General features: G+C 36.3%; 1 protein-coding gene across 2 annotated transcripts; it reads left to right on the forward strand.

Moving 5' to 3' along the window:
- The first annotated feature begins 1987 nt into the window (after positions 1 to 1987).
- Positions 1988 to 26324, forward strand: LOC18443816 (uncharacterized). 2 transcript variants are annotated; one of them, XM_088861041.1, is made up of 7 exons: positions 1988 to 2105; positions 2699 to 2793; positions 15651 to 15699; positions 19479 to 19615; positions 19700 to 20161; positions 25525 to 25636; positions 25950 to 26324. In XM_088861041.1, the coding sequence occupies exons 5-7, from the start codon at positions 19798 to 19800 to the stop codon at positions 25987 to 25989; spliced, it is 516 nt and encodes a 171-aa protein (XP_088717167.1). In that variant the 5' UTR covers positions 1988 to 2105; positions 2699 to 2793; positions 15651 to 15699; positions 19479 to 19615; positions 19700 to 19797; the 3' UTR covers positions 25990 to 26324. The 2 variants fall into 2 exon arrangements, with proteins under 2 accessions (XP_088717167.1, XP_011626912.1); XM_011628610.3 differs by lacking the exon at positions 15651 to 15699.
- The last annotated feature ends 709 nt before the right edge of the window (positions 26325 to 27033 follow it).

Raw genomic sequence — 27033 nt, forward strand, 5'->3', positions numbered from 1 at the left:
CCCATTCAACTACAAATAAACTCCAAAATTTTTAGTTACATACTACTCATTTCAAATTGCAAACCCAATATAGCATAAATTATACATTTTTAAACACAAAGGCAACATCCAACAACACATTTAGCTATCTTAAGCTATTGATTTCAAAATGCAGGTTAATTCATTTCAAGTTTTACTAAAGCCCCAAAATTTGTAGTTCTCACCAAATTTAGAAATTATTAAACAATAAATAAAAAATAAACATAACTCAATAACTCATGTATAACATTCAAGAACTAAAAATAACCCCAAATTTACCGTTATTATAAACCCCAAATAATTGCACTTCTTAAAAATCCCAATTATCACTCAAACAAATTGTCAATAAAGAATCTATAAAATATATCAAATAAAACCCTAAATCGTCCGCTTCTACTCAAGTATGAAAACCTAAATCACAATCTTATACAATGTTAACTTCTAAAAATTGAACAAGAAATCATATTATACATACCTTCACTACAGATTAGAAATTCGTAAAATGCCTTCAAAATACTTGTATTCAGGTCTAAAAATGCTGTTTTGATTGTCATAAAGGTAAGAGACAGTCAGAAATGGGGGGAATGAGAAATACCTGGACCGGTGAAGGAAAAGAAACAGATCCAGGAATTTTAAACCACTCCGCACAATTTCGGTTTTTGAACAACCGAAAATTGTAAATTCGGTTGTTCAACAACCGAAAATTGTAATTTTGATTGTTGAAAAACTGAATTCAAATATATTTCGATAAAACTATAGTGGGAAGTTTAAATGAGCTAATCCCTTTTTTGGTTGTTGAACAACCGAAAAACTCTTGAATTCGGTTGTTTAACAATTGAAAAAGGGTAAAGTCGTATTTTTTTTAAAAAATTGTTTTGAGATGAAAAAAACGGACAGAGATGTAATAATGAAACTATTTGGTGTAACTGTAATAACGAGAACTATAACGGATATATGTGTAATTTTCCTAAAAGTTTATATAGAGCCGAGGCTTTAAACAATCAAGTTAGGGCCCACCTTAAATTTTTCATTAGAAGAGGTTGCTTTGATGCCCAAATATCCTCAAATTGATCATCTCGACATCAAAATGGATGGACATGAGAAAAAAATGGATTTCAAGTTTTGGAAATAGTGCATCTTGTATTTTTTGACCGTCAATTTTCAAGATTTTCAAGTTTTCATAAATATGCTCGATCTATAATATTTTTGAAGCTTTAAATTTATAATTAAAGATGAAAATATATTTTAAGGCTATCACAAAGATTTCCAGTATTTAAACCACATATCTCGATACTATTTGAAGGTGAGCTTTATTTTGATTGTTTAGAGCCTCTATACAAACCACACCCAATTTTAAATGAAAAAAAATATGTGAATACGTATAGGAAAAAGTTTATATAAGGATGGTACCTTTTAATATAGAACTACGGATGCCTCTCAAAAATCCATCGAAAAATATAGTTTTAATGTTGAAAAACCTTTTGATTGATCATCTCAATATCAAGATGTATGATCATGTAAAATAAAAAAAATTTTAGTCAAAAAAATAGTATATTTTACAACATATTATTTACACCATTCATTTTCAAGATTTTCATATGTTTATATATCGACCTGATTGTAATTAATTTTAAAATTAAAAATTTATAATTAGATATAAAAATAGATTTTGAAATAATCGAACATTTTACAATAAAATTATTCGTCATGATAAAATTTGAAAGTGCACATTTACCTCTTCATGTACAGATGCATTCACTTTACATCTATCCGTATGCAAACCGTACTTACGGATGCATCCGTACGCACATTGCCTCTCATATGTATAAATTTCATTTATTTTTTAATATTTGAAATATTGTTCATGTGAGCTGGGGCGAATTGCACAAATGCACGTGTGATCGAGTCATACCGAAGGGTTTTACTTCGGAAGCCTATAAAATGGAAAGCGGTTTAGGGTGGGCTGGCTATTGGACTCGCTCCTCTGCACTCAAATCTCTCTGTAAGAGGACATGGGGAAGGAAACTGCTATTTGGGACGATTCTGTCCTAATTCAGGCCTTCGACGACGCCATGAACAAGTTCAAGGTCACCTCTTAATTATACTCTCTCTCTCTAACGTTTCAACTTCTAAGGCATAAGGAAGGAATGCTTCTTGCTACTCTCTTTCTCTCTCTAACATTGCAACTCCATTTTCACTGTAAGGCATAAGGAATGAAATGCTTATTGTTTGTTCTTTCTTGGTGATTTTCTCCCGGAGTCTTAGTTGTCTCTCTTTGTTTTTGATGCTTGAGGCGCCATTTCTGGTTTATTGCTTTATCTGTCTAGGGTTATGACCCCTTGCAGATGCTCTGGAGAATTTTTTGTTAATCAGCTTAATTATCACTAAAGAAAAGAATAAAGAGCGACTGGTTGCCTAAACAAATTTTAGTGCCGTGTTCATTATTGATTTCTGTATATAACATTTGTAAAGAAATTTGGAGCAATTCTTGAGAATGTTATGAATGTTTTGATGCTTATTGCGTAGCTGAAAAATTGTTTTAGTGTTTATCACTTGGTTGTTCACCTTAGTCATGAATCTTTGAATGTGCTCATGTGCCTGTAGTTGATGCTTATTTATTTTATTATTTTGCTAATGATTTAAGGAAGTATTTGATGCTGATGTTTCATTTACCTTCCAGGTGATGCATAACGGTCAAAGAATCTCTACAAATGCAAAAGAGGCTGTGAGTGATGGGATGAAGAATAAAGAGGCTGATATTGATGAAATCGAGAGGTATTCAAACTTGCATAGGTGGCCTTCAAGTTAGAGGCATTCATTATATACATGTTTTGCTGGCTCACCATAGCACTTTCTTGATCTTTAATTGAAATTCAGTGAAATTAATTCCCAAACCTTGTCTTATAAGGTTAAATAATAAGAGAATTGCTATTTGTAAAGAAGAGAAAAAAAAGGAAAAGTGATGCCTGAGATTGGAATGAAGTTCCTAAACGGTACATTTTTTTTCTTCTTGGTAGATGCAAATAGAGCTTGGGCAATATAGGTTCTCTTTGATGGTTATCCACCTGGTTGTTCGTTCATGGTTGATTGCTCTCGTGGATATGTTTATTGAAGAGTTTCATTTGAATTTCAAAGGCTTAGTCTCTGCGGAATATTTTTTACTCCTATTTTGATATTTGCTGCTACTTTTACCTTAGTGCTGCTTCGTTTGGTGGAAACCTCTCTTTTGACAAGACCTCGGCCCCTTTTCTCAAAGGACCTAGTTCCCATGCTCTCTGTATCCCACACTTATTTGTTCCCCCCTTAAAGTGGATAAGAAGAGGAGATTTAATTCATTAGGGGTAATTTTGTTTGCAAAGGATTTTTTTTCTATTTGTTTCTTTTTTTAGGAGCATCTGCGAGAGGGAGGTTTAAGGCTTGAGGATGAGGCTAATTGATGTGGGGGTAGGGAGACTTGAGAGCATTTTTATATTTGATGTTAAAAAGGAATCTTGTCATCTCGATTGCCCACTATAGGATCTCTTGCAGGTTAAAACTTGCTTCATTTAGGTTGACTTTTGTGCTTAAGATTCATGATGGGAACCCCATATTACTCCTTGGATTTGGAAATCTTTTGTTTTGTGGTATATAAATTTTATAGTCCAGTATCTTATAAAAGGGCAAGAGTTTGATTCTTGGCAAAGAGCATCGGCCACATACTCTTTCCTAAGTTGCATCACCCAGCTTTCTGTGTCTTGCTTTCCATTGTGGCTCAATTATGTTTTAGTGCAATCCTTCTTGATGCAATAGACATGGGTGACCATGAGCACACAAAAATAAGTTCCGCGTGGCCATTTATAGTTGCTCTATTTCCCATTTTTATCTCTCTAGAGCTGCAATTAATTCCCACTTCATCTGACCCATTCTTTTCTCTCTCTATCGACCTCCTCTTTTGTCTTTATGATTGCGGACAGATGCTTGGTTTGTTCCATTTGTTCATTCATTAGACTATCTTGTTTCTTGTTATGTCATTGGAGTTAAAAGAGAAAGTAGTAAGGATGAATATTATGAAGTTGGGATGATTTTGGCAAAGTTAGAATTTTGATGGCATACTTTTGTAGTGTTAAAATTAATTTACAGCAGCATATTGACCATTATTTTTGGTCAAATTGAGTAGCCATAAAATTTATTTTTGTTGAATGATGGGCTGATAATTGGTATCAGAGCTTACTGTTTTTGCTTTGGGATATTATAATGGTTGCACTAAGATCAATTTTGGCCGATTTATTAAAGATGATAAGTTAGAGTGGGTATCATTGTTCTTGTGGAAGGTTAAACTTTTCTTTTTATTGCATATCATGGAACTAATGTATGTGATTCAAGATTACACTTAGGTCTATGAGAACTTCTGATAAATATTTGAAAGATGAATATACTCATACATTGGCAGTTTCAAATAGTCTCTTGGATAAACTTTATGAAGTTTGAACCACTAGTGAAGCAAGCCTTGGACTGCCTAGGCAGCTGCATAGGCTTCATTTTTTAAAAAGTGCCTAGTAGTGGACGAGGTGGCCTGTTCTAGGTGGCTTTTGCTAGGCGCCTGTCTAGGGGTGTAAAAGGCGGGCGCCTAGGCACCGCCTCAACCCTTGGCAAAAAAAAACTTGGGAAAGGACAAAAATTGTAATTTCATCCCCTTAAAAAGGGGGAAAACGTTTTGGGGGGCCATTCTTGCTCCCAAAAATATTTTTAGTGAAGTTTAGAGTGATAAACAACTTAAAAAAACTAGATTTGAAGATTTGTTGAGAGATCGAAAATAATTTCGATCTCTTTGAATCGTCACAATATTAAAGGATATTCATCCTCAATCTTTTTGAGGCTTATAGTTGTTGTAAAAGAGGAGATTTGGGAACCCAAACATTTCGGTTTGGCCCGATATCGAATCCACTTCAAGAAGGTTGGTATATCTCTATAGTTTTTATTAGGTTATATATATTTTTTTCCACAATGTCTAATGATGTTATTCTTTTCTATTTGTATTTTTTGTTGTGATACTTTGTGATATATATTTGATATGTTATTGTCTATTTGGATTATTATTTTACCATTTTGATATGTAGTTTGGGTCTTTGGGAAAACAATTCATTGAAAAAGTCCATTGCACCCAAACCGAATGAATATTGTTTTTTCCTGTTTTTTTTAGTTTTATACATGAATTTACTTGTATGATTCATAAACCATAATTTTTTTATTACTTAGTTTAATAATTGCTTAAAGGTAGTTAGTTTAATAATTGCTTATATACAAAACTTATTAATTAAATAAAAAAAAGACAATTCTACATACAATAAAATGGGGGGAGGTGTGAGGGATCCAACTTCTAAAAAAGATCGCACTGGCCGCCTTTGGGTCTGGGCACCCACCTAGGCAGACGCCTACGCCTTTTTGGACATTGCATGCCTTGGACTGTAGGTGTAGCAATTGCAATGCCGATGAGGGGAGATTGAAATGTGATGAAAGTAGACTCTAGGCAGTTTGGACTGCCGATGAGCTAGACCGTCAGTGAAATCAAGCCACTAGTGAACTGAACTCACACCATTGGTGGATTGACCTAGACCTTTGATGAACTGAAATTGGATTTTTAGTCCTATTCTTGTGTGTGTATCCAAAATGGATTCCAATACTAGGAGTATATGGATAATTTGGAAATAGGAGATGTGAGATCTGTACTTGTATATGCCCATTGAGGGGGTAAAACACAAGCTTTGAGACTTTGTGGGATGAAGATTGGAAGAAGCTTGGCAGAAAAGCAATTGGAACTCGTAAATAATGGTTGGATGATGTTGTTTTCCACCTTGTGTCGAGTGCCATGTCCATCAAGCAATGTTTTAAAAAAAGGTCCACTCGGCACCTAGGTGCCCAAGACACCTCTGGGTGCACGCCTAGACCTTGGCACCCCATTCTGAGCGGCTGTACCTGCACAGGAGTCAAGGGACGTGGACCATTTTTCGATTTTTAAAGATGCCCAAAAGGGAAAAGAGGGTAATTTTTACCCCCAAAAGGGTTTAAATAGGTTATGGGGTTTATTTTCAACCCCCCAAAGTTAAAAGAATACTTCCATGAGCCTTTAATCTCTTAGCTATACCTATTTCTGAGAATCAAAAGTATTTTTTATGGTTTGAAGAAGCTCCCTAAACTTTTATTTTCTCGCATGGGGAGTTGGAGACCATTTCGAATATATAGCCTATTAGACTTAAATTTTTTTTAAATCTTGTATGGTTTGAATTTTGAAATTTTAAACAAGTTTATTATCAACATGCGATATGTCATATGTTTGCATATAAAAAAGTATGTTACAATATTTTCGAATGCAATAAATTACAAAATTGACATAAATATATGGATATATGTGTGTTTGGTCAGCACATATATGTATATATCTTTAAGAAATTATACTAAGGGCACCTGAGGTTTTGGGCACCCTCTTGGGCACTGGGTGCCTAGGGGTTGCCTAGCGTTTATTGAAACCTTGCCACCAAGTCATTGTGGAAGAAGCTGTAGGACTTGTACTAGAGGAAAACCATTGAAAACAACATGTTCTTAATCTGGAAATTGATAAACCTAGAGCTGGAGGATGGAGGTTACATTCCAGAGCATTTGGAATGATATGCAAAACATCGTCAACCAGCTCGGAACAATGAAAATGATCCTAGATGATGAGTTATGAGCTCTATAAATACTTAGTTCACTACTGGTAGTTGGAAGACCTTAGAAATCTCCTTTACCAACTCTACACCTCATAGGAAAGTGACCAGAAGTCAGATCTCATGTAGCTTGTTCAATGAAGAGACGAGAAGAAAAATCCTTTGACTCATCTGTCTCACAAGCTCTTGTCATGATTGGAGGAATGACTGAATCAAGATCAAAATAATTAATCGAAATCCAAAGAACGATCAAAGTCCAAAAAAGGGATCACCTGCTATTACTATGGTAAGAATGGGCAAATGAAGAAAGATTAGAAAATTCAAAAGGGAACAAAAGGAGTATAATTCCAAGAATGGTGGCACGAAGAATGCTGTGGTCATTGAAGTTATTGTGGGCGTGATGGTGATTACTGCATCATTGGTTCATCGATTAAATTTAACACAACTCTGAATGGGTTGTGGATACATGAGTATCCTTCTACATTGAACATTACTTTTCTTCTTACAATGCAGGAGATTTTGGCTCTTTGAAGACGAGAAAGAATAATTCCTTAAGGGCCCGTTTAGAGAGGAGGAAATTAGGAATCTTAGATATTTGAAGTTCAGGGAAATCTATGGATTTTCAATATTAAGGATTTTTGTCATGGATTCCTCAAATCTCTTGTTTGGATAAACTATACAAAATTCATGGATTCTTTGCAATCACTTCTATGTCCATTGTTTGGTAACAAAACTTGATACAATTTCTCTCACTAAATTTTTTTATATACTTTCTCTCTCTAAAACTCAAAATTTGGTATAGTGTATCTATAAAAATTTTGAGATAGTTTCTCGCTCTAAAATTTGATATGGTTTGTCTCTCTAAAATTTAATATACTTTCTATCCAAAATTTAAAATTTGAAATTGTCTATCTAAAATTTTTGAGATAATTTCTCTCTCTAAAATTTTTAAGTGCTTTACTCTTTCTAAAATTTAATATAGTTTCTCTTTCTAAAATTTTAATGTACTCTCTCTCTAAAACTTAAAACTTGAAATAGTTTCCCTCTTCAATAATTTTGAGATAGTTTCTCTCTCTAAATATTTTTAAGTAGTTTCTCTCTTTATAATATGGTATAGTTTTTCTCTCAAATTTTAAGATACTTTCTCTTTCTAAAAGCTAAAATTTGAGATAATTTCTTTCTAAAATTTTTGCAATAGTTTCTTTTTCTAAAATTTTTTATGTACTTTCTCTCTCTAAAAATTGATATAGCTACTCTCTTAAATTTTAAGATGCTTTCTCTCTCTAAAACTTCCAAGTTTGAGATAGTTTCTCTCTCAAAAATTTTGAAATAGTTTCTTTCTTTAAAATTTGATATAGTGTCTCTCTAAACTTTGATATACTTTCTCTTTTTAAAGTTTAGAATTTGAGATACTTTATCTCTTTAAACCTTAAATTTTGAGATAGCTCTCTCGGTAAATTTTTTTGAGATAGTTTCTCGCTCTAAAAATTTTATGTATTTTCTCTAGTTAAAATTGATATAGTTTAGCTCTTGAAAATTTTAATATACTTTTTCTCTCAAAAACATAAATTTTGCAATAGTTTCTCTCTCCAAAAAAATTGAAATAGTTTCTCTCTCTAAATTTTTTTAGGTAGTTTCTCTCTCTAAAATTTGCCATAATTTCTATTTCTAAATTTGTAATATATTTTCACTTTCTAAAATTCAAAATTCAAGATAGTTTCTCTCTAAACCTCAAAATTCGAGATAGTTTCTCTCTCTGAAAACCAAGATATTTCTCTCTCTAAATTTTTTTTGGCCGTTTCTCTTTCTAAAATTTATAATAGTTTCCCTCTAAAAGTTTAAGAATACTTTCTCTCTGTAAAATTTTAAGAATACTTTCTCTCTTAAGATTTGATATAGTTTCTCACTCTAATTTTTTTTGAGATAGTTTCTATTTCTAAAACTTTTTAGGTACTCTCTAAAATTTGATATAGTTTCTCTCTCTAAAAATTAAAATATGAGATTGTTTCTCTCTTCAAAATTTTTGAAATAGTGTCTCTCTAAAAAATTGAGATAGTTTCTCTCTCTAAAAATTTGCATGTACTTTCTTTCTCTAAAATATGAGAGTTTCTCGCTAAAACTTAAAATGTGAGATAGTTTCTCTCTCTAAAAGTTTGAGATAGTTTATCTCGCTAAAAAAAATTTGGTACTTTCTCTCTCTAAAATTTTAACCAACTTTCTTTTTCTAAAATTTTAACATACTTTCTCTCTCTAAAAGTTAAAATTTGAGATAGTTTCTCTCTCTAAAATTTTGAGATGGTTCATCTCTCTAACAAAATTTGGTACTTTCTCTCTCTAAAATTTTAACATGCTTTCTCTCTCTAAAATTTTAACATACTTTCTCTCTCTAAAAGTTAAAATTTGAGACAGTTTTTTTCTCTAAATATTTTGAGATAGTTTCTATCTTTAAAAAATTTAAGTACATTCTCTTTCCGAAATTTTCATACCTACCAAATGCTCCCAATGTTTCGGGTCGGGGGAGCCAATGAGTGAAATCCATGGGCCTTGGAAATTCAAAAAAACAGGTTTTGGTGTAGAAATGAAATCATAGAAAATTAGGTCTTGTTTCCATGATTTTGATTTTCCTGATTTTAAGTATCCAAGTCATTGAACAATCCAAATGGTGGATTTTGACAATATCCAAGACATTAAGAATCCATGCCTTAAAATCCATATACCCAAACAGGCCCTAAAGGTTGTGGGAAGAGGAGAGATGTGCACATCAAAATAGACATCTAGGGGAAGCTATTGTTAAAAGATTTTAGAGATGTGGTGATCTTTGTCTAAATCTCATCTTAGGAGGATGCTTAACTGATGAATGGTATCACTCAGTGTTTGATCAAGGACGCTGAAAGCTTCCCAAATGTTGATTTTAATACCATGGATGAATCTTCATCTGACCTATGGCATAGGTGACTTGGCCACATGAGTGAGCGTTTGGTGTGTTTTGGAACAGAATCCAGGCAAAGACAATAACGTTAATGACTGTATGGTCCTTGGCACTGGTAAGTCATGATAATAACTTCCAAATAGTTGAAATTTTGGGTCATATTAAAAGGGGATTGTAAGCTTATATAGGATTTGGAGATGCCTTGAACAATGCTCAAAAAGTTTGCTGATGGTACCTTGAACAGCTCTTTTGTAGTGAACTCTTGGAAAGTCGATCAAATGATGTCCATTGATCCCAATTTTGGTGGAATATTTGAAAGTGATACTCAGAGCTTTATTTTCAAATTTCACAGCGTTTGAAGTTGGTTGAGGGGTGTACTTTAAGCTAACCACAAGCTACAGTACCATCGAGCTTCCTTCATGCTCCTGGAACTTGTGCAATCTAAAACCCACCTTTATCTCCTCATATGATAATAGAGAATCGTTTGAAGAATATTTGGGTAAAAATTTATTTCAATTTAGAGATGAAGGAGGTAAAAAAAATCCAAATTTGAGAAATGCTCATCTATTGCAATTTGCAACACACTGCTGAGATGGAGTTGAGCACATGCTCAAATAGGTTACCTTAAGGGCCAGTGTTTCAAAAAGCGCTAGGCAGTCGGGGGGGTTGCAGGCCGCCTAGCGCCTAGGCGGGCGCCCAAAACCTGGGTGGCCTAGTAGATATTTTTTTTTTTTTTGGGTTTTCTCTCTCTAAAATAGGTTCTAATGGGTTTTAGGTTTCAAATGAATCTGAAACTCACAATTTTGTACCTGTAATATTAAAAAAATGACTTAAAAAAACCCTCAACGAGGGGTATTTCCGCCCGTGGATGAGGCGCAGGCCCTAGGTGGCCACTCGGGCGGGTTCAGGCGACCGCCTAGGCGGGTTCCCGGGCGCCCAGGGATATTCGCTTTTTTGAGCGCCTAGGCCTGGGTGATCCAGGCCCCAGAATTGCCTAGGCGGCCATCCAGGCACTGAGCGATCCGCTTTTTGATACACTGTTAAGGGCCTCCAATCAAGACTGAATTGTATATGTGAATAGAGGAATGTTTTAGCAACCTGCGACTTAAAATTTATGTAATTTGGATATCAACCAAGGGGTAAAATAAATCCAATACAAAGAGGTGCTCATTTGTTGTAGTCAGTGAATGAAAATTCAGCTACATGGCCCAAGGCGGCCCAGGAGGCCGGCCAAACCGAGGTCTTGGCGGGGCCCCATTTGTGTTGGTGCTCAGGCCCCATCTAGGCACCTTAGGGCCGTCTACACGGCTAGATGAAATACCCTGGTCTGAGGTTGGAAAAAGGCCCTTGGCCAAGGCAAAAATTGGACGTTCCCCCCAAGAAAGGGGGATAGGTTTTTAGGGGCATTTTAGCCCCATAAAAAGCATTTGTTTTCATTTCTTGCTTGGATAACACCTTAACAGACAAGAATTTGTGATTTTTTTTGAAGATAAAAAATTTTTCGAACTTTTTTATTCTTGTAAAATAGAAAGTATTCAATCCAAAAATTTTTGAGGCTTAATGTGGTTGCAAAAGTGGTCTTTCGACAATTAAAGGTAACCGATTCAAGCCAGGTTCGATTGGGTTTTGAGAGGTTAGTGTATGTCATTTCTTGGTTTAGGGTTTGGTGATCTTCTTGAATGTTGGGTATTGATTTTTTTTTTTTCAATTTGGTTAATGTTTATGTAGAGTTTTTAATTTTTTTTGTCTTTTGCACTTCTGGTTTTCAATTATTGGCCCATTGAAGTGTAGTTTTTAGTTTGAGCTTTTTTGACATTTATTCAGATTGGGTAACTCAATCCTAAAAGAATGTCAATAAACTCAAGCATGCTAGGTTTGTTCTTCCTTAGATTGTCCGAATGTTAAAAGGGGCAAGAAATTAAATGTTCTTTGAAACTACGAAACAATGTTCTTTAAAAACTAGGTGATCGAATCCGTCTTTTGAACATTGATGACGTCTTTGAGCATATAGGAATGTGAAAGAATTATAGATAACTATTGATAAAAAGATGTGGCTCCCATTACAATCGAAACAAGATTGAAGAAAATTGATCAATTTTATAATACTTTTGACGGTATGATATTTTATGGCAAACAATCAGCTGGGCATGAGGAGCATAACAAGCTCTTAACAAATAATAAACATCATCGAAAGTTACCTTCTCCTTGAAAAGACATGAACAGAAAGCTCACAATGGAATAAGATTTATCCAACCATGCCTAGATGATCTTATATGATGTCATAGGATGGAAGGAAATGACTATTAGGAAGAAACTATAGTACGCGAATCGCCCACTGGAGTAGCTACACAACAATACGAGTATGCTTGTGCGAAACGTTGATTCCAAATTTTTAGGAATTGTGAATCCATGTTGTTTGGAATCAAGATTTTATATTGCAGACATCGTGATTCTTACCTACGCAACAATGCGATTCTACTTGTGCGAAATGTTGATTCCAAATTTTTAAGAATTGCGAATATGAAGTTGTTGCACACGGCATTAAAATCGAAGTTTTCAAAATGGGGAATATGTGACATTTTTTATTTTCTTGTTTTCTAATTTCTATCCGTATTCGAATTCCATATTACTTTTTAACAACTCTTACCAAGTATAAAAATGTTCAAAAAAAAAAAAACTCTTACAAGTATAAATATTATTAAATTTGTTTTTTACTTTAAATTTAATAGTTTTTGGTAAATGATGTGGATATTAATGTAATATTGGGTAATATATGATGGGTACCAAGATATGCTACCATTTCATTTTAAGTTAAATTAATCATTAGATATCGGAAATTGACTTAAAATTGAATAACTCAATTTTCAAAAGTCAAATTACATCTAACAAAGAAAAATTTATCTGTCATCTACTTATTTTATAATTCAAGGAAAGGAGATAGAGGGAGCTTGCCCTTGTTCTCACTAGTTGTATGCCGTAGACCAGCTCCTGGTCTTGTAGGCGAAGGGTTGTTGATAGACCGAGTCCATTGTATGGGGTTGTTGACAAAGATATCATAAAGGTTGACATTGGTAAATGGACTAAATATATACAAACCAAAATTCAATCTTGTCATATTTGATAAAATTTGAATATTTTTTGAATACTTATCTCATATACCGGAGGGGATTGGTGTGCATTTCTAGTATGGGGAGAATCTTGGTTCCTAAATGGTGAGAATCTTGATTCCAAGTTGATGGGGCAACGATTCCAGCCTTTTAGGAAACACGATTCTATATTTTTTAGAATCACGATTCCAATCTCATCGGATCGCGATTCCAAAATCCACTGAACTATATGGGGTCAGGTGCGATTCTATATAGGGGTATGAAACTCGATTCCAACATGAAAGGACATCAATTCTTACAAATAGGAAACATGATTCCTATTTTATTGGATCGCGATTTCGATATCGTGCAAATCACGATTCGTAGTTTTGAATCGTATGGACAACGATTCCAAGTTTAGGAAATATCTAATATTCGCGATTCCGATTTTTGAAATGATTCGGAATCATAGGCGTTTCCAACAACTATAGAAGAAATAATAGAAGCAAACCAATTAAGGGATCTGTGAACTTCAGGTGCGTTTCCTAGGATCATAGGGAACTTGAGATGAACAATAGAGGCCAGAGTAGTCATATAGGGATGTCATATTTGTGGTTGGAGGGTCTCTCATGCCCACACTCTAGTGCTGCGCTTCATGCCACTGACTCAATGCTAATGTGCAGAACTTCAAATTCAAAGAAAATAAACATGGTGATTAGAAGCTGTCTAATGGTAATACCTCAATGTCATGAGTGAAACTACTTAATGGTGGGATACCCTTAATGATGTATAATCTCTCATTTCAATATCAAGGGTAGATGAAAATGTGATTGAAGCTAATATTGAGTGAAAATGGAATTCACAAAAACAGTTGAACTTGTGCTAAGGCCATCTTATGTGGAAATCAACTAAATTAATGAAATACAAGCTCCTTATATTGAGTGATTTAATGTGTGGAATAGGATGTAGGTCATTTTACATACAGGCTGAGACAAGAAGCATAGATGTTTCTAATGATTTTCATTATTTGATGGTGAATATAGGTTCCTCATACCCAGTTAAATAGTTTGCCATAAAAGTCATGCCATTAAAGAATATAGAACCAGTTTTACATAGGCACTCTTTCTTTCTTATGGTATCACTTACACATGGGTTGACTCGCCTACACATGCTGGCTGGCTGTACATGTCTGAAAATTTTGTATACAAACACTGCGTGTCAACATGCATTTAGAAATGCCTAATGTTCAGACACGTGACATTGCTATTTCTTACGTGCTTTGTTCGCGGGGTTTGGACCCACATCCATTCAAGTTACTGCTAAAATCAGTAGCCACCGTACCACCGTTTATATTATGTTGGTTTTTGGAATATGTAATATTTATGATAGGAAGTGTGACCGAAGTAATGCTTGTGGTCCATTTATCAGAGGTACAAAGTAAAAGAAGTCGAAATACTCAAGAGATAAGTCCTGTTAATGCATTCGCATGTATAAGTTCATAAACATATGTAGAATGTTGTCAACTGTTTATGGACATATTTAATATGTATTTGTTATCATGTAATAGTATTTTAACTTTAATTTCTTTATATAATTTTGATCAACATGGCAGTGCAGATCACATCAATTCACAACCAATAACAATATTTAAAAATATTTTCCATAGTTCAAAATGACAAAAGTGCCCTTAGATGTTACATGGGCAGTTTGGTCAATTTTAGTTGTATGATTTTTTTTTTTTTTAAAATATTTTTGATGGGTGTGCAAGCTTCGGATTTCAGATCAAAATAACTTGTAGAAAAAAATTAAAAGTCATAGAATGTAATCGCAATCGTTTGGTCAAAATTGGATGGTTGATAGCCTTTAGGCACATGGGTGAAATTACTGTATCATTTGCCCATGGGTGTTTTGTAAGGATTGTCTCTCTCTCTCTCTCTCTATATATATATATATATATATATATATATATATATATAGAGAGAGAGAGAGAGAGAGAGAGAGAGAGAGAGAGAGATGGGAAAAGTTTATATAGAGCCTAGGCTCTAAACAATCAAATTAGAGCCTACCTCAAAATTTTCACTAGAAGAGGTTGTTTTGATGCCCCAAATATCATCAAATTGATCATCTCGACATCAAGATGCATGGGCATGAGAAAAAAATGGATTTCAAGTTTGGAAATAATGCATCTTGTAATGCATTTTTGGACCGTCAATTTTCAAGTTTTCATAGATCTGCTCGATCTACACTATTTTTGAAGCTTTAAATTTTATAACTAAAGATGAAAATATAATTTAAGGCTATCACAAAACGTTTTGGTATTGAAATCATATTTCTCGACACTATTTGAAGGAGGGCTCAACTTGATTGTTTAGAGCCTCGGCTCTATACAAAATGCCCCCTATATAAAATGCACCCTATATATATATATATATATATATATATATAGAGGAAGCATCTACGCAACACCTATGGGTGAAATGCTACAGTGATTTCCCCCATAGGCCAATCGCCATCCGAAAAAATTAGACGGCGTTTGTTTTTTGACCACCACGGGCCTACCATGGACATGCTTGGTCCGTGGTGGTCCAAAAATTCACACGGAACTGCAATGAATGGCGTCGTCCGTTGTGGGTCTGTTCAATAAACCGCCACGGACATAGCAAGTCCGTGACCGAGGCGGAACATTGTAGCATTTCTCCTATAGGCGTTTTTTAGGTTGTATAGATGTGTTGGGTCTCTACTGGATTTTTGGGATGACATACTAGACACTTGAAACATGTACTAAATACGATACCTGTGTCATCCGTGTAGCACTGTATAAAACTAATTGGTTTTATTTCAACTTGTTTCGGCCATGGCATTCATTGAACTTACTTTTAGCCATTGCATTGTTTTTTGTCGATTGCCATAATTCTTTTGCATTTCTATGTTGTTCAGGCACTTTATAGAGTCTATGTGAGAGAGTATTCAAAGTCACCCCTTACAAGTATGTTCATTTTTCAACTATTTATCATAAGCTTTCTTTTAAGGACAGTATGTTATCGGGTACCTTCTTGTTTTCATCTTGAATTGTACAATAGTTTCATGGAATTTAATAAACAGAAAAGCTGCTTTAATACTAATTGTTAGACCTATTAATTAGTAGAAATGAATTTACTGCTATTTGAGTTAACAGATAATCTTGAATAATATGCTTTACTTGAAATCAATCTTAACACTTAAAAAAAGGCATGTAACCAAGATTCTTTACTTCACTTGATTAAACTCGACTTCACAATATTTTCCTTGCCTTCTGTCACCAACCTGTAATAAAATCATAACTACGATGAAACAAATAGAACAAACTCATCAAGTATTTGTCCACAATTGTAGAGAGTGAGTGAGTTGGTGGTGCGGTCCTTAATAATCTCCACAACCTTATGCATAATTGTAGTTAAGGAAACCCTTAAGAGAAAGGTCTGCTGTAAGCCATAAACAGAGAGATAGAAGAGGACAAGGGAGGGGAAAAGAATAGATTATGGGAAGTTGAAATTAGTTGCAATTCTAAAGAGAGATAAATGGGGAGCGGAATCAATATGTAAATATTCCTTATGTCTTTTGTGGGCTTGTCTATCACATCAAGGGGGATCAAATGCCTATCTCAGTTTAGCCACGAAGGAAAACTAGAAGCGAACGACCGGGTATGCAACATAGAGAGCATGTGAGGCTTACTACACCATGCTAAAATCCCTTGCCCTTATATGGGATTGATTTTTTTTTGTTTTTTCGGGAGATTGTTGATCGCACTATATAGATAGTAGCAACTTGCAAAAGTTGCTATATGTATAAAAGTGGGCTGAAATGCCTGCTGTGTACGATGAACAGCATTCTCAATAATTGCTGAGAAAGATGGCACATAATGAAATGTAAAGGAATCTACAAGATTGTCGCTTGCACTCCTGCAAAACTTGTGTTCTCTCCTTGCTTTCCACCTTGCTTGGAGTTGGATATTGTAGATTGTGCGCTGGAGGTGGTGGTGGCGGCTTGTGTGGAAAGGTTAGGAGGGAGGATAAGGCTGTGTTAATTGAGATCGTAAGTTGCTGATGGTGTCTATGAACCACTAGTTATGCACTTAGCACACCTTTCTTTTCCAAACTGTCTGCCCCAGAGTGAGCCTCTCTCTCCACATGTTTGAATGCACAACACATCCGGCTGGTCATTGCTGAGATACTATCAAAGAAGGCTTGCAAATGTCATGGGGCTGAGGCCGAATTGGAAACCCAAAAAACATTTTGGCAATCTCCTTTGTAGTATATAGGACGTCAATTGTTGTCAACAAACTTTGAGCCTTCTAAATAATGCATGAGCCTCCACATTCAAAAAAAAAAAAAAAACCAAAAAAAAAATGCACGAGTCTCAGCATGATGTAGTTGGCAGTTCCAAGGGGCTTGAGAAAGTGAGCAGTACTTGGGATTGGTTATTTCGGAATATATTTCCTCTAGGACTTCCTTGGTTTGTCAAGAGCAGTGTTCGAAAATTCCCCTGCCCGACCGCCTAGGCGGAAATTTTATAAAAACGAGTAGGCACTTGCTAGGCCGGGTTTATGCGTCTTGTGTCTTGGTGCCGGCCTAGGCGGGCAAGGTGTGCCCCCTAGGAGCTACAATCTGGGCTCCTGCCTAGGCGCTGCCTCATGACAGGTTGAGAAAGCACGGAAAATGGGTCTCGTTTACGATTAAAAAAACCTATTTTTCCCCCCTAAAAAGGGGGAAAAAGGGTTTTGGGGGGTATTCTAAACCCCAAAACCAAAACCGTGGTTTTTAGGCTGAGAAAAACTCCCCCAAAACCACTCTTTTGAGATTTATCGAAAGATCGATAACTTTTTGATTTTTTCGTTTTCTTCCCAAACAAAGGCAATAGTTCATGGGTGGATTTGGAGCTTCTAGTAGTTAATTTCGAGGACTTTTGACGACCCAATAGATGAGGTTTGCACCGACATTGATTTGATTTTGCTATTTTTAAATTATTAACATATTTGAAAGAGGGTTTTGATTTGATTTTGCTACGATATATTATGTTGTGAATCATGTGTTTTTTCTCTTACTTTTTTTCTTTTACGATATATTTACATGTGCATAGTTAAAAGATTGATTTTTTTTGTGATTAATTGAATTTTTCTTACTTGGACGATGAAATTGAGCATATATCATATTCTTTTATAAATAGTTGAATCCTTTTTTGTACAGCGTGTCATGTTTTGATATTTTATTATTTTTATTTTACTTTATTTGATAAACAATTGATTACGTGATATCTTAATGAGTTAAGTTTCATGTGAAAGTGAAACTAAGATCTCATATAGTCATTTAAATCTTATTGTAATTTGTAAAGTAATAGTAAATGTATTAATTCTTTAATCTTATGTAGTTTACAAGTTTGTTGATTAGGTGATTAGTTCTGATTCAATTGATTGATACTCAAATCAATTATTATTCTTTGATCAAATCTGTTGTGTGATTGTACTATTACATTTTCGTCTATTTCATGAGGAGTTTGGGGCTCTAAAATTGCCTTGCCCTAAAAACTCCGTAAGGCTTAAAACCATGCCCTAAAAACTCCCCTGTTTTGTTTGTTTTTTTTTTTTTTTTGGGGGGGGAGAGGGGGTTACAATTTTGGTGAGGGAACCCCGTCTTTGGGCGGGCGCTTAGGCGGCCAGGCACCCAAAACGCCTAGGCCGAATCCACATTTTTGAACACTGGCCAAGAGAAGTGGCCTGGAGCAGGATAAGGAGGGGAGAGATGGGCCAAAAACACTTGTTCAATTGGTATTGGTGTGAGTCTAGTCCCCAACAATTAAGCAATGAGGTCCATATCTTTTTGGCTTTGGTATAATGCAAGAAAAGGTGATCGGTGGTTTCATTCTCTGCCTTTCACATAACATACCTATTGGGTAGAAGGATGCCTTTATGCTGTAATTGATCACAGGTCTTGACCTTGTTGTACACAATGTATATCTACTGTGGTGTTAGAGCAAATTATAATAAAGGAAAAAAAGAAAAAAAGAATTGCAAAGGCATCAAAGTGATGAAATTGAGGTCAAAAGCCAATTTTCAGAGAGAAACTACTGCCTGGTAATATCTTTCTTCATATCCTCACCATCAACTCATACTTTCTTGGTGGCAAAATGTTGATTAAGTTTGCCACATTATCAGTTCTGAGAGGGGATGTGTGATATTCAAATTGGAGTTTTATGTCATATCTTGTGGCTAGTCTAGTTAGTAAGTGGCATTGAATGGAGGAAGAACATTTTACCATGTGTTATTAAGCTGTGACCATTTGATTCTTGAGATAATTTAATCATTTGACCTATAGCTTGTATATAATTGATCATTGGTGTTTAAGTGGACAGATGTTCTTCCTTTCCGCTAAAGTACTGTGATAAAACAATTACACGGCTTGGTGCTCTTTTGCTTATTTATATGAGAAGTTGCTATTCCTACTGGGTAATCTCTGTCAATAATAACTATTCTAACTATTTTGGTAGTCATGTATGCCATCTTGCAGTGATTTTTACAATACACTTTTAGTGCCATGCATATGATATCATGTGACATTTTACACACATGCTATACCCTCTTTAGTTTACATCATTGAGCTACACTGTATTCACTCAAGGGAAGTATATTATAGTCCAATACACCATGGTTGTCCGCAGTTTATTGTATTATACTATAGTTTTCCTTCAACTAATTGCTGCTTAAAATGCTCTCCATTGTTTCTATTTGAATAGAGGTAACAAAGGGGAGCATCCTGCTGGAAGTACTGGGTTAGAAAATCCTTCTGAAACAAACATACCTATAGGTACCACTGACGAGCATCTTCAGGTTCCTGATTCATGTGTTTCGGAGACCAATGCAGATGATTCAGGTACTTCATTACTAACCTTTACATTTTTTCTGCAATAAATTAGTATTTTACTTATCATCGAAAGAAAATCCATGAATTGTTCAGGGGGCATTCCTGTGCCTGAAAATGCTGGGGAGTATACAAATTCACATGCTGAAAATTATACACAGTTGTATAATCAATACTTGGAGCTTGATAAACAGATGAACGAGGTTCTAAATGAGCTCTATCACTCAAATTACTGGAAATATTCAGTGTCAGGTCAGGAATCTCGTACTTCTACGCTATGGAATGCAGGTGATTCGTCCCATTATGCTACCATTCAAGGAGAGCAGCCTTGTTCCTGTTACTGTCTTGGTGCCTATTGGCCTTTGAGCCCGCCTTATATCCAATGTCAATCTGTTGGTAAAAGCAATACTCATTCATGTCAACCAATGATGACAAAAAACGCTCTGAAGCCATCACCTCCTATGGATGATAATGTAGTAAAGAAGGTGATGGGGGCAGCTGAAAAGGTGATTCCATCTACAAAAACAAAGGTTTCTGTGCCCTCTAATGCTTGTGAAGGTGAGACTGATTATTCTTGCTTGTTTTTACTACTTGTGGTGTTTGTCATAGATGTGCATCTCATTTAGAGTACCAGCAGAACCATTTTTTTTATAGATATGAGCTTCTGATGAAAATATCAGAAACACGAAAGATTCTTTCTCAAGTGTAATACCTATTAGCTGCTTCTTAATGAGGGAAAGCATACTACAGTCATTTGGACCATGGAAAGCCATATTCCGTTGTGGTCAACACCATCTCATGAAATGGACATTGATGAAAAGAAATAATGGGATCCACCTTTGTGTTTTTATCCTGTCCTGGTGGGATCGCTCTTCCATTGCTGGCCATCATTTCACTAGACTGTGATGACCCCAAGGAACTATGGATTTCCATAGCCAATTAATTTATTGTATAGTTTCCCTCGTAAAAATCAGCATATTTCTCTACCCGTATACAACTAGGCATGCCCACCTAATTGATCTGTTTGTTTGTTCTTTTGTTGTTGAGTATAAAGGGTCATAGTAGAGGTTTTCGGTTGTTGAGCAGTAGTTTTTAAACAAATCTTTAGGTGCAAAAAACGGTCATAAACTTGAAGGATACTTTAGTTCACTGTACTGAATGCTTGAAGGATACTTTAGTTCACTGTACTGAATGCTATTCTATATCGTGACAGTAAGATTTCTTATCAGAACAAGATATAAAAATTTAGTTCAAGAAGGTGGATTTGGCTGGCGAGGAGGGTGCCCAGATACCTGGGTGGTTTTGCACATAAAAAGTGGGGTTGTAGGCCCTTGAAGATATTGCCCATGATTGAGTGTATAGAACATTTGTTTTTATTTCAAAACATTGTTTCACAGTTTGCTGTGTGTATTGTTTTATTATGTAGTTCAAACTTAGACATACATGACTTTGAAACTTGAATTGAACGACTAAAACCTAATAAAGTAGAACAAAACCCTAGCATGCTCGAGTTTATTGATATCTTTTTTAGAATTGAGTTACCCAATCTTAATAAAATGTCAAAAAACTCATTTGTTTCAGATTGCCCCATGGGATTCCCTAGGCAGGCAAATTTTTGTTCATTTTTTAAGAGTTTTGAGGGCCAAAATGCCTTTCAAGTTTTTCCCAAGAGTTCCCTCAGTTCAACAACCTGATCCACCTACTTTCCTCATGTTTTTATGGGCTCAATTACTTGTTTGATTTAGTATGATACTTTTTGCTTGTTTGTTTTTAAATTCTTTCCTCATTCAGTTGAGCTGGTTCCATTTATTACCAATTATGCTCCTCTAGTTTATCCTTCTAGTTTGGTTTATTATGTTTTGTGCTCTTCTCTAGTTGATCCATCAGGTTTGGTTAGGTTTAGAGAACACTGGTTACAGATGTAAGCAGTACTTATAGGCATTTTGGAATTGAAGTGCATTCATTACTTTCGCCAATTAGGAAAAGAAGTACAAGAGCTAAATCACAAGCATAGAATTACAAATGGTATTTCACCCATAAAAGTTTTCCATACACAATATGAGTGTGGAATGGGGTGCTTAGTTCCATTTTTTGTAGCCCTTGTAGCCCGTAAGCGGCATATGTGTTTCTTTTATCTACATCAATACAATGAGTCAATTCATCAAGAAGAAAGTGGTTTTGGAGTGGTGACTCTAATACTGGCTTCTTTCACAAAACTGCCAATTGTAGGCATGGAGACAACACCATCTCTCACCTAACCATCTCGACCAACCTTTTGAGATAGAAGAAGCTATCCTCGCATACTTTAAACAATTATTTGCTGCTCCTATTGGTCCCAGTCCCAGGATGGACAAGCTCTCCTTCCTTCCCTCCCTCTTGATAAAGTGCTTTGGTTGGAAAGTCCATTCTCGGAAGCGGATATTCGAACTGCCATTGACCAAATGGCTTTCGACAGGGCTCTGGAACCGGATGGTACTCGATGCTTCCATTTAAAATCTTCTGGGACGCCTTTGGGCTGGATATCTTTTTGTTGAGTTCTATGAGAGAGGAATCATTAGCAGAGCTATGAATGCAACTTTTGTGACCCAAAATTGAAGGACCAAAGCAGCTTAAAGACTACCGGCCTATTAGCCGTGTAAATTCTACCTACAAGATTTTATCCAAAGTTCTAGCCTCTCGCTTGAAGGAGGTCCTTTCTCTACTCATTTCCCCCTCCTAGAGTGCTTTTGTGAAGGACAGGAAAATTCTAGATGGGGCTTTGGTGGCCCATGAGTGTATTCACTCTAGACCCCTAACCAAATTACCGGGTCTCATTATTAAACTAGATTGGGAGAAGGCCTATTACCACGTTGATTGGGGTGTTTTGGATGAAACCCTTTCTAGGATGGGAGAAAATGGAGGAGTTCGATGAAAGTGTGTTACTCTCAACCCTTCTTTTCAATACTTATCAATGGTACACCGAAAGGCTTCTTCCCTTCTTCTAGGGGTCTGAGGCAGGGGGACCCGCTATCCCTTTTCGTCTTCGCTATTTCGGTGGAAGTGTTCAGCCAATCCATCTCTCAAATGTTTGCTGCGCGTAGTATGAACGGGTTCAAGTGTGGTAATCGGGGCCATGTGGTCACCCACCTCCAATATGCAGGTGACACTCTCTTATTCTGCAATGCCTCCACCCTTGAACTTGATAACCTGTTCCTATTTCTTAGATGTTTCGAGTATGCCATGGGGTTTAAAGTCAATTACAACAAGTCCAAGATGATGGGGATTGCGATCGACTACGAAGTTATCAAGTCTTTTGCAGATAATTGGGGATGCGAGGCTGAGCATCTTCTTGCCAATTATCTTGGTCTTCGTCTTTGTATCGGCAAGCCTAAGAAACGATCATGGTCGCACATTATTAATAAGGTAGATCTAAAGCTAGCAGGTTGGAAAGGCCGATTCCTATCCTCGGCTGGAAGGCTTATTCTTATTAAAGCTACTCTGACTAATATCCCTATGTATCGCACATTATTAATAAGGTAGATCGAAAGCTAGTAGGTTGGAAAGGCCGATTCCTATCTTCGGCTGGAAGGCGTACTCTTCTTAAAGCTACTTTGACTAATATCCCTATGTATCATATGTCATTATTCCATATGCCTGCAACTGTCTCTGCAAGATTAGAACAACTCTTTCGCTGGGTTTTTTGGTCTGGTGATACTACGAATCACAAGTTTCACCTGATCTGTTGGAAGAAAATTTGCCAACCCAAGAGGTTAGGAGGTCTTGGTATCCATAATTTAAGATAGCACAACTTGGTGCTACTCTGGAAATGGTGGCGGCGATTGGCTACCCAGTCGGACCAGCTTTGGATCGACATCCTTAAACACAAATATGGTCTAGCATCTTATTCTTGGGTTCCGGAGATTAGGGTGAATACTTAGAGCTTCAAGAGTTTGGAGATCTATCTCCTCCTCTCTAGCCTCGTTCAAGAGCCTCATTCGTTTTCACCCTAGAACTGGAAATAAGGTCCGTTTCTGGCATGACATCTGGTTTGGCCAAGTACCCCTTGGGGTCCAATGTCCTCAACTCTTTGCGTTTGCTCGATGCCAAGAGGCTTCAGTGGCTGATGAGATGACCTTAGCCACTGCTCTTCGAACTTGGAACCCGGTCTTCAGAAGAGACCTCACAAATTCAGAAATTTCGATCTTCTCAGAGCTAGCGGCCTCCCTCCAGCTTTGTTTCTTGATCGTCCATGGTGAGGATCGTATTATCTGGACCCCCTCTCCCTGGGGTTTATTCTCAGTCTCTTCATTCTATCAAAAACTCATTGAGCCATCCACTTTTACTGTCTCCCGTACATTCCATGTAGCTCAAGCCTTGGCGTCTTTTGGCCCCGCTAAATTCTAGGTTTTCATGTGGCTTGCCCTCTCTCAGAGGGTCCTTATTGTGGACCACCTCCAAAGGAGAGGCATTGCCCTTCCAAATCGTTGTGTTCTGTGTGTGGCTGCAGAAGCAAGCAATGCCCATCTTTTTATTCCCATTCACTTGTAAGATTTGGGGTAAAGTCCTAAGCCTTTTCCACTACCAATGGGTCCTGCTCGCCAACTCCCTTTAACCTTTCCATGGCTTAAGCGGGCATCTCCCTATGGAAATCTTCGGTGGCAGCAACAGTTTTGGTCCTGTGGATTGAACGTAATAACCAAATTCTTCGGGGAGAACACTTATCAGGGGAAGACCTATTCTCCAAAATCAAATCTTTGATAGTTTTCTGGGCTGCTAACCATAAGAGTTTCACAGGTGTCCCACTTTCTGCCTTTTTCCAAAATTGGGAGGCCCTTCTTCTTTTGTACCTAATCGCATTCCTTGGGCTCCTGCTTGGAGCCCTCCCCCTTGGGACATTTAAATCTCAATTTCGATGGCTGCTCTTTAGGTAACCCCGGCAATTATCAGAGACCATAATGGAGTCATTTTGTCTTCAATTTCCAAGAATATCGACCGTGCCGACTCCAATACTACTGGAGCTCTTGCTTTGCTTGAAGAAGTTAGGCTTCTCCACCCTTTCAGGAATTCCTCGATCGACATTGAGGGTGACTCTAAGAGTGTATTGGTTGGGCGTCTAAAATCTCTCCTATCCCATGGACTCTAGCTCACATTTTTGATGAAATTGAACACCTTTGCAGGGATACACGTGTCTCATGGAAGCATACTTGGACGGAGTCAAACCAGGAAGCCGACACCCTAGCTAAGGACGCAGCATGCTTGGATTACATGCAGACTTTTTGATGGCTCATTTTTTATCGCCCCTTATATTTTAACACTGTAATTTTGTAAAAATGGCCTTTGTTTAGTTTTTACAGTTTTTAGCCTTTGGGGGCTGTTGTATATAGGGTCCGCGTGTGGATTGCCAATTTTTTGTTCACTGTATTCCCCTTTCTAATCCAATACAATGTTAACAGTTTAAAAAAAAAAAAAAAGTATCGGATATGGTACTCAAACCCAGCATCCACCATCTTTTTTCCAAGGACGGTGAGTGATAAGCTGTTGCCCACTTTAATAGCCGCGTAGTTCTTTTGGCGGGAAGGGTTACTTAACTTTGCTACTCATGGAAACCTGTGCGATACATGTTGCATAATGCCATACTTGTACGAAGTGTAGTCTCTGGTCCCTTCTTGCATGGGCTGGAGTATTTACTTTGTAATATCTCTCTCAAGAAATATGATGAAGGTAAGGCTCTATTAAGCTCACGAGTTCTCTGATCTTATCTTGTTTATATGCATATCTCCATGAACTGGGAACACTCCTATGGCCTAACAAATTGCCATTGAACTGGTGCAATCTAAAATAACCCATACATGCGCGTGCATGCATGCACACACGTACAAAAATGTTATCGGTATGCTGCTTGTTTTACCATTTGTATCTGAATAATTTTACTTTATATTTAGGTGAGCATAAAGCTGAAGAATTGGAGGATAAAGAATGGGAGGATCATAATTCAGAAACCGACATATCTGTAGTCATAAATGCTTGGTATGCCGCCGGCTTCTACACTGGCAAGTAAGATTTATTGCAATTATTCCTTTTTCTTTAGCTTATCTATAGGGGAATTATGAATAGTTTTTTATGAAATTTAATGTTGATTATGATATGCTCGAGTTTTAGTAGTCTTTCCCATATACAGATGATAATATGAACCTAGAATATTTTGGGAAATTACATGTCTGTGCATGGTTTGTCTCACAATTGGACTGATTGCAAGCCTAGATGGGTATTAGGGTTTATTCTGTTTTTTTTTTTATCATCTCTCTCTCTCTCTTTTACTCGTTCTAGATTATCAAATCTGATGGCTTGCCCATTTAATGATATACAGGTATTATTCAGAGCAGTCAACAAAGAGGCGCCAACCCTAATACTGTGTTGATGGTGGAATGCCTTTGCTTTAAATAGTTCTGCTCTTGATGGTGGAATGCCTTTGCTTTAAATAGTTCTGCTCTCTGTGTGTGTGTGTGTGTGTTTTCGATTTTGGAGGATTCCATAGAAGGAAGATACTTGAAAGAATTTTGGATGATAGGGGTTTTCCCTTACACAATCAGTTGTATAGGAATGGCCCAATATCGGTTCTGTGATCGGATAATTTTTTGTCTTACAAATATAAAAATGTTAGAACCATGAACGTTAAAAATTGATAGGGCCATGAAACGTAAGACCATGGTCCCTTTTTTTGTATACAAAAAGTTACTTCTCACATGCAGTTTTTCATCTCATTCAATGAGAATTTTGTATTGCCCTTAGAAACTTGCTTAAGCCCAGGCTATTTATTGATGTATATATTATATAGGGAAATTTATCGAAGCATTCATGAAAGGTGAATAGTTTAACACATTATTTAATTATAAGATACCCATAAAAATACATGATTGTGCTGGAATAATTGCAAATGGGTAGAATGTTAAGTGGTTCATCTCTTATGGGTATTTTAATAAACGTCGTTATATTATACATTGCTATCCCTTGAAGGGCTTAGTTTGGCCAACCAATTTTAAAACCACCCACAATGTTTTGATTGTGTAACCCAAAACAAGAGGATATAAATCCACAGTAATGAGGATCATTACCATCAAATCAATGGTTGGATGATGACGAGAGAAAGCGACCAGTTAGAACATGAGTCACGTTCCAACCATTGGTTGGATGGTGATGATTTCCTCGACTATAGGTTTTACACATTTGTATTTTGATTTATGATATACTTTCATCTTTCTCTTGGTTTTGAGAGAACCATCTAAGTTGCATATTTTAGGAGGTAGGATTTCAGTTTGACAATTTGAGTATTTGTGTTCCCATGCATCCGGACTTTTAAAGATCTTATCCTCTCCCAAGATCTTCTATCCATCTCTGGAAAATTCTTTCCCCTAATGTTATGTCAAGGCATTTCCCAAAATTGTATCCCAATT

Source organism: Amborella trichopoda, chromosome 3 (genome assembly GCF_054954075.1).
Source record: "Amborella trichopoda isolate Santa Cruz 75 chromosome 3, AtrichopodaSantaCruz75HAP2 v2.0, whole genome shotgun sequence".
Lineage (NCBI taxonomy): Eukaryota > Viridiplantae > Streptophyta > Magnoliopsida > Amborellales > Amborellaceae > Amborella > Amborella trichopoda.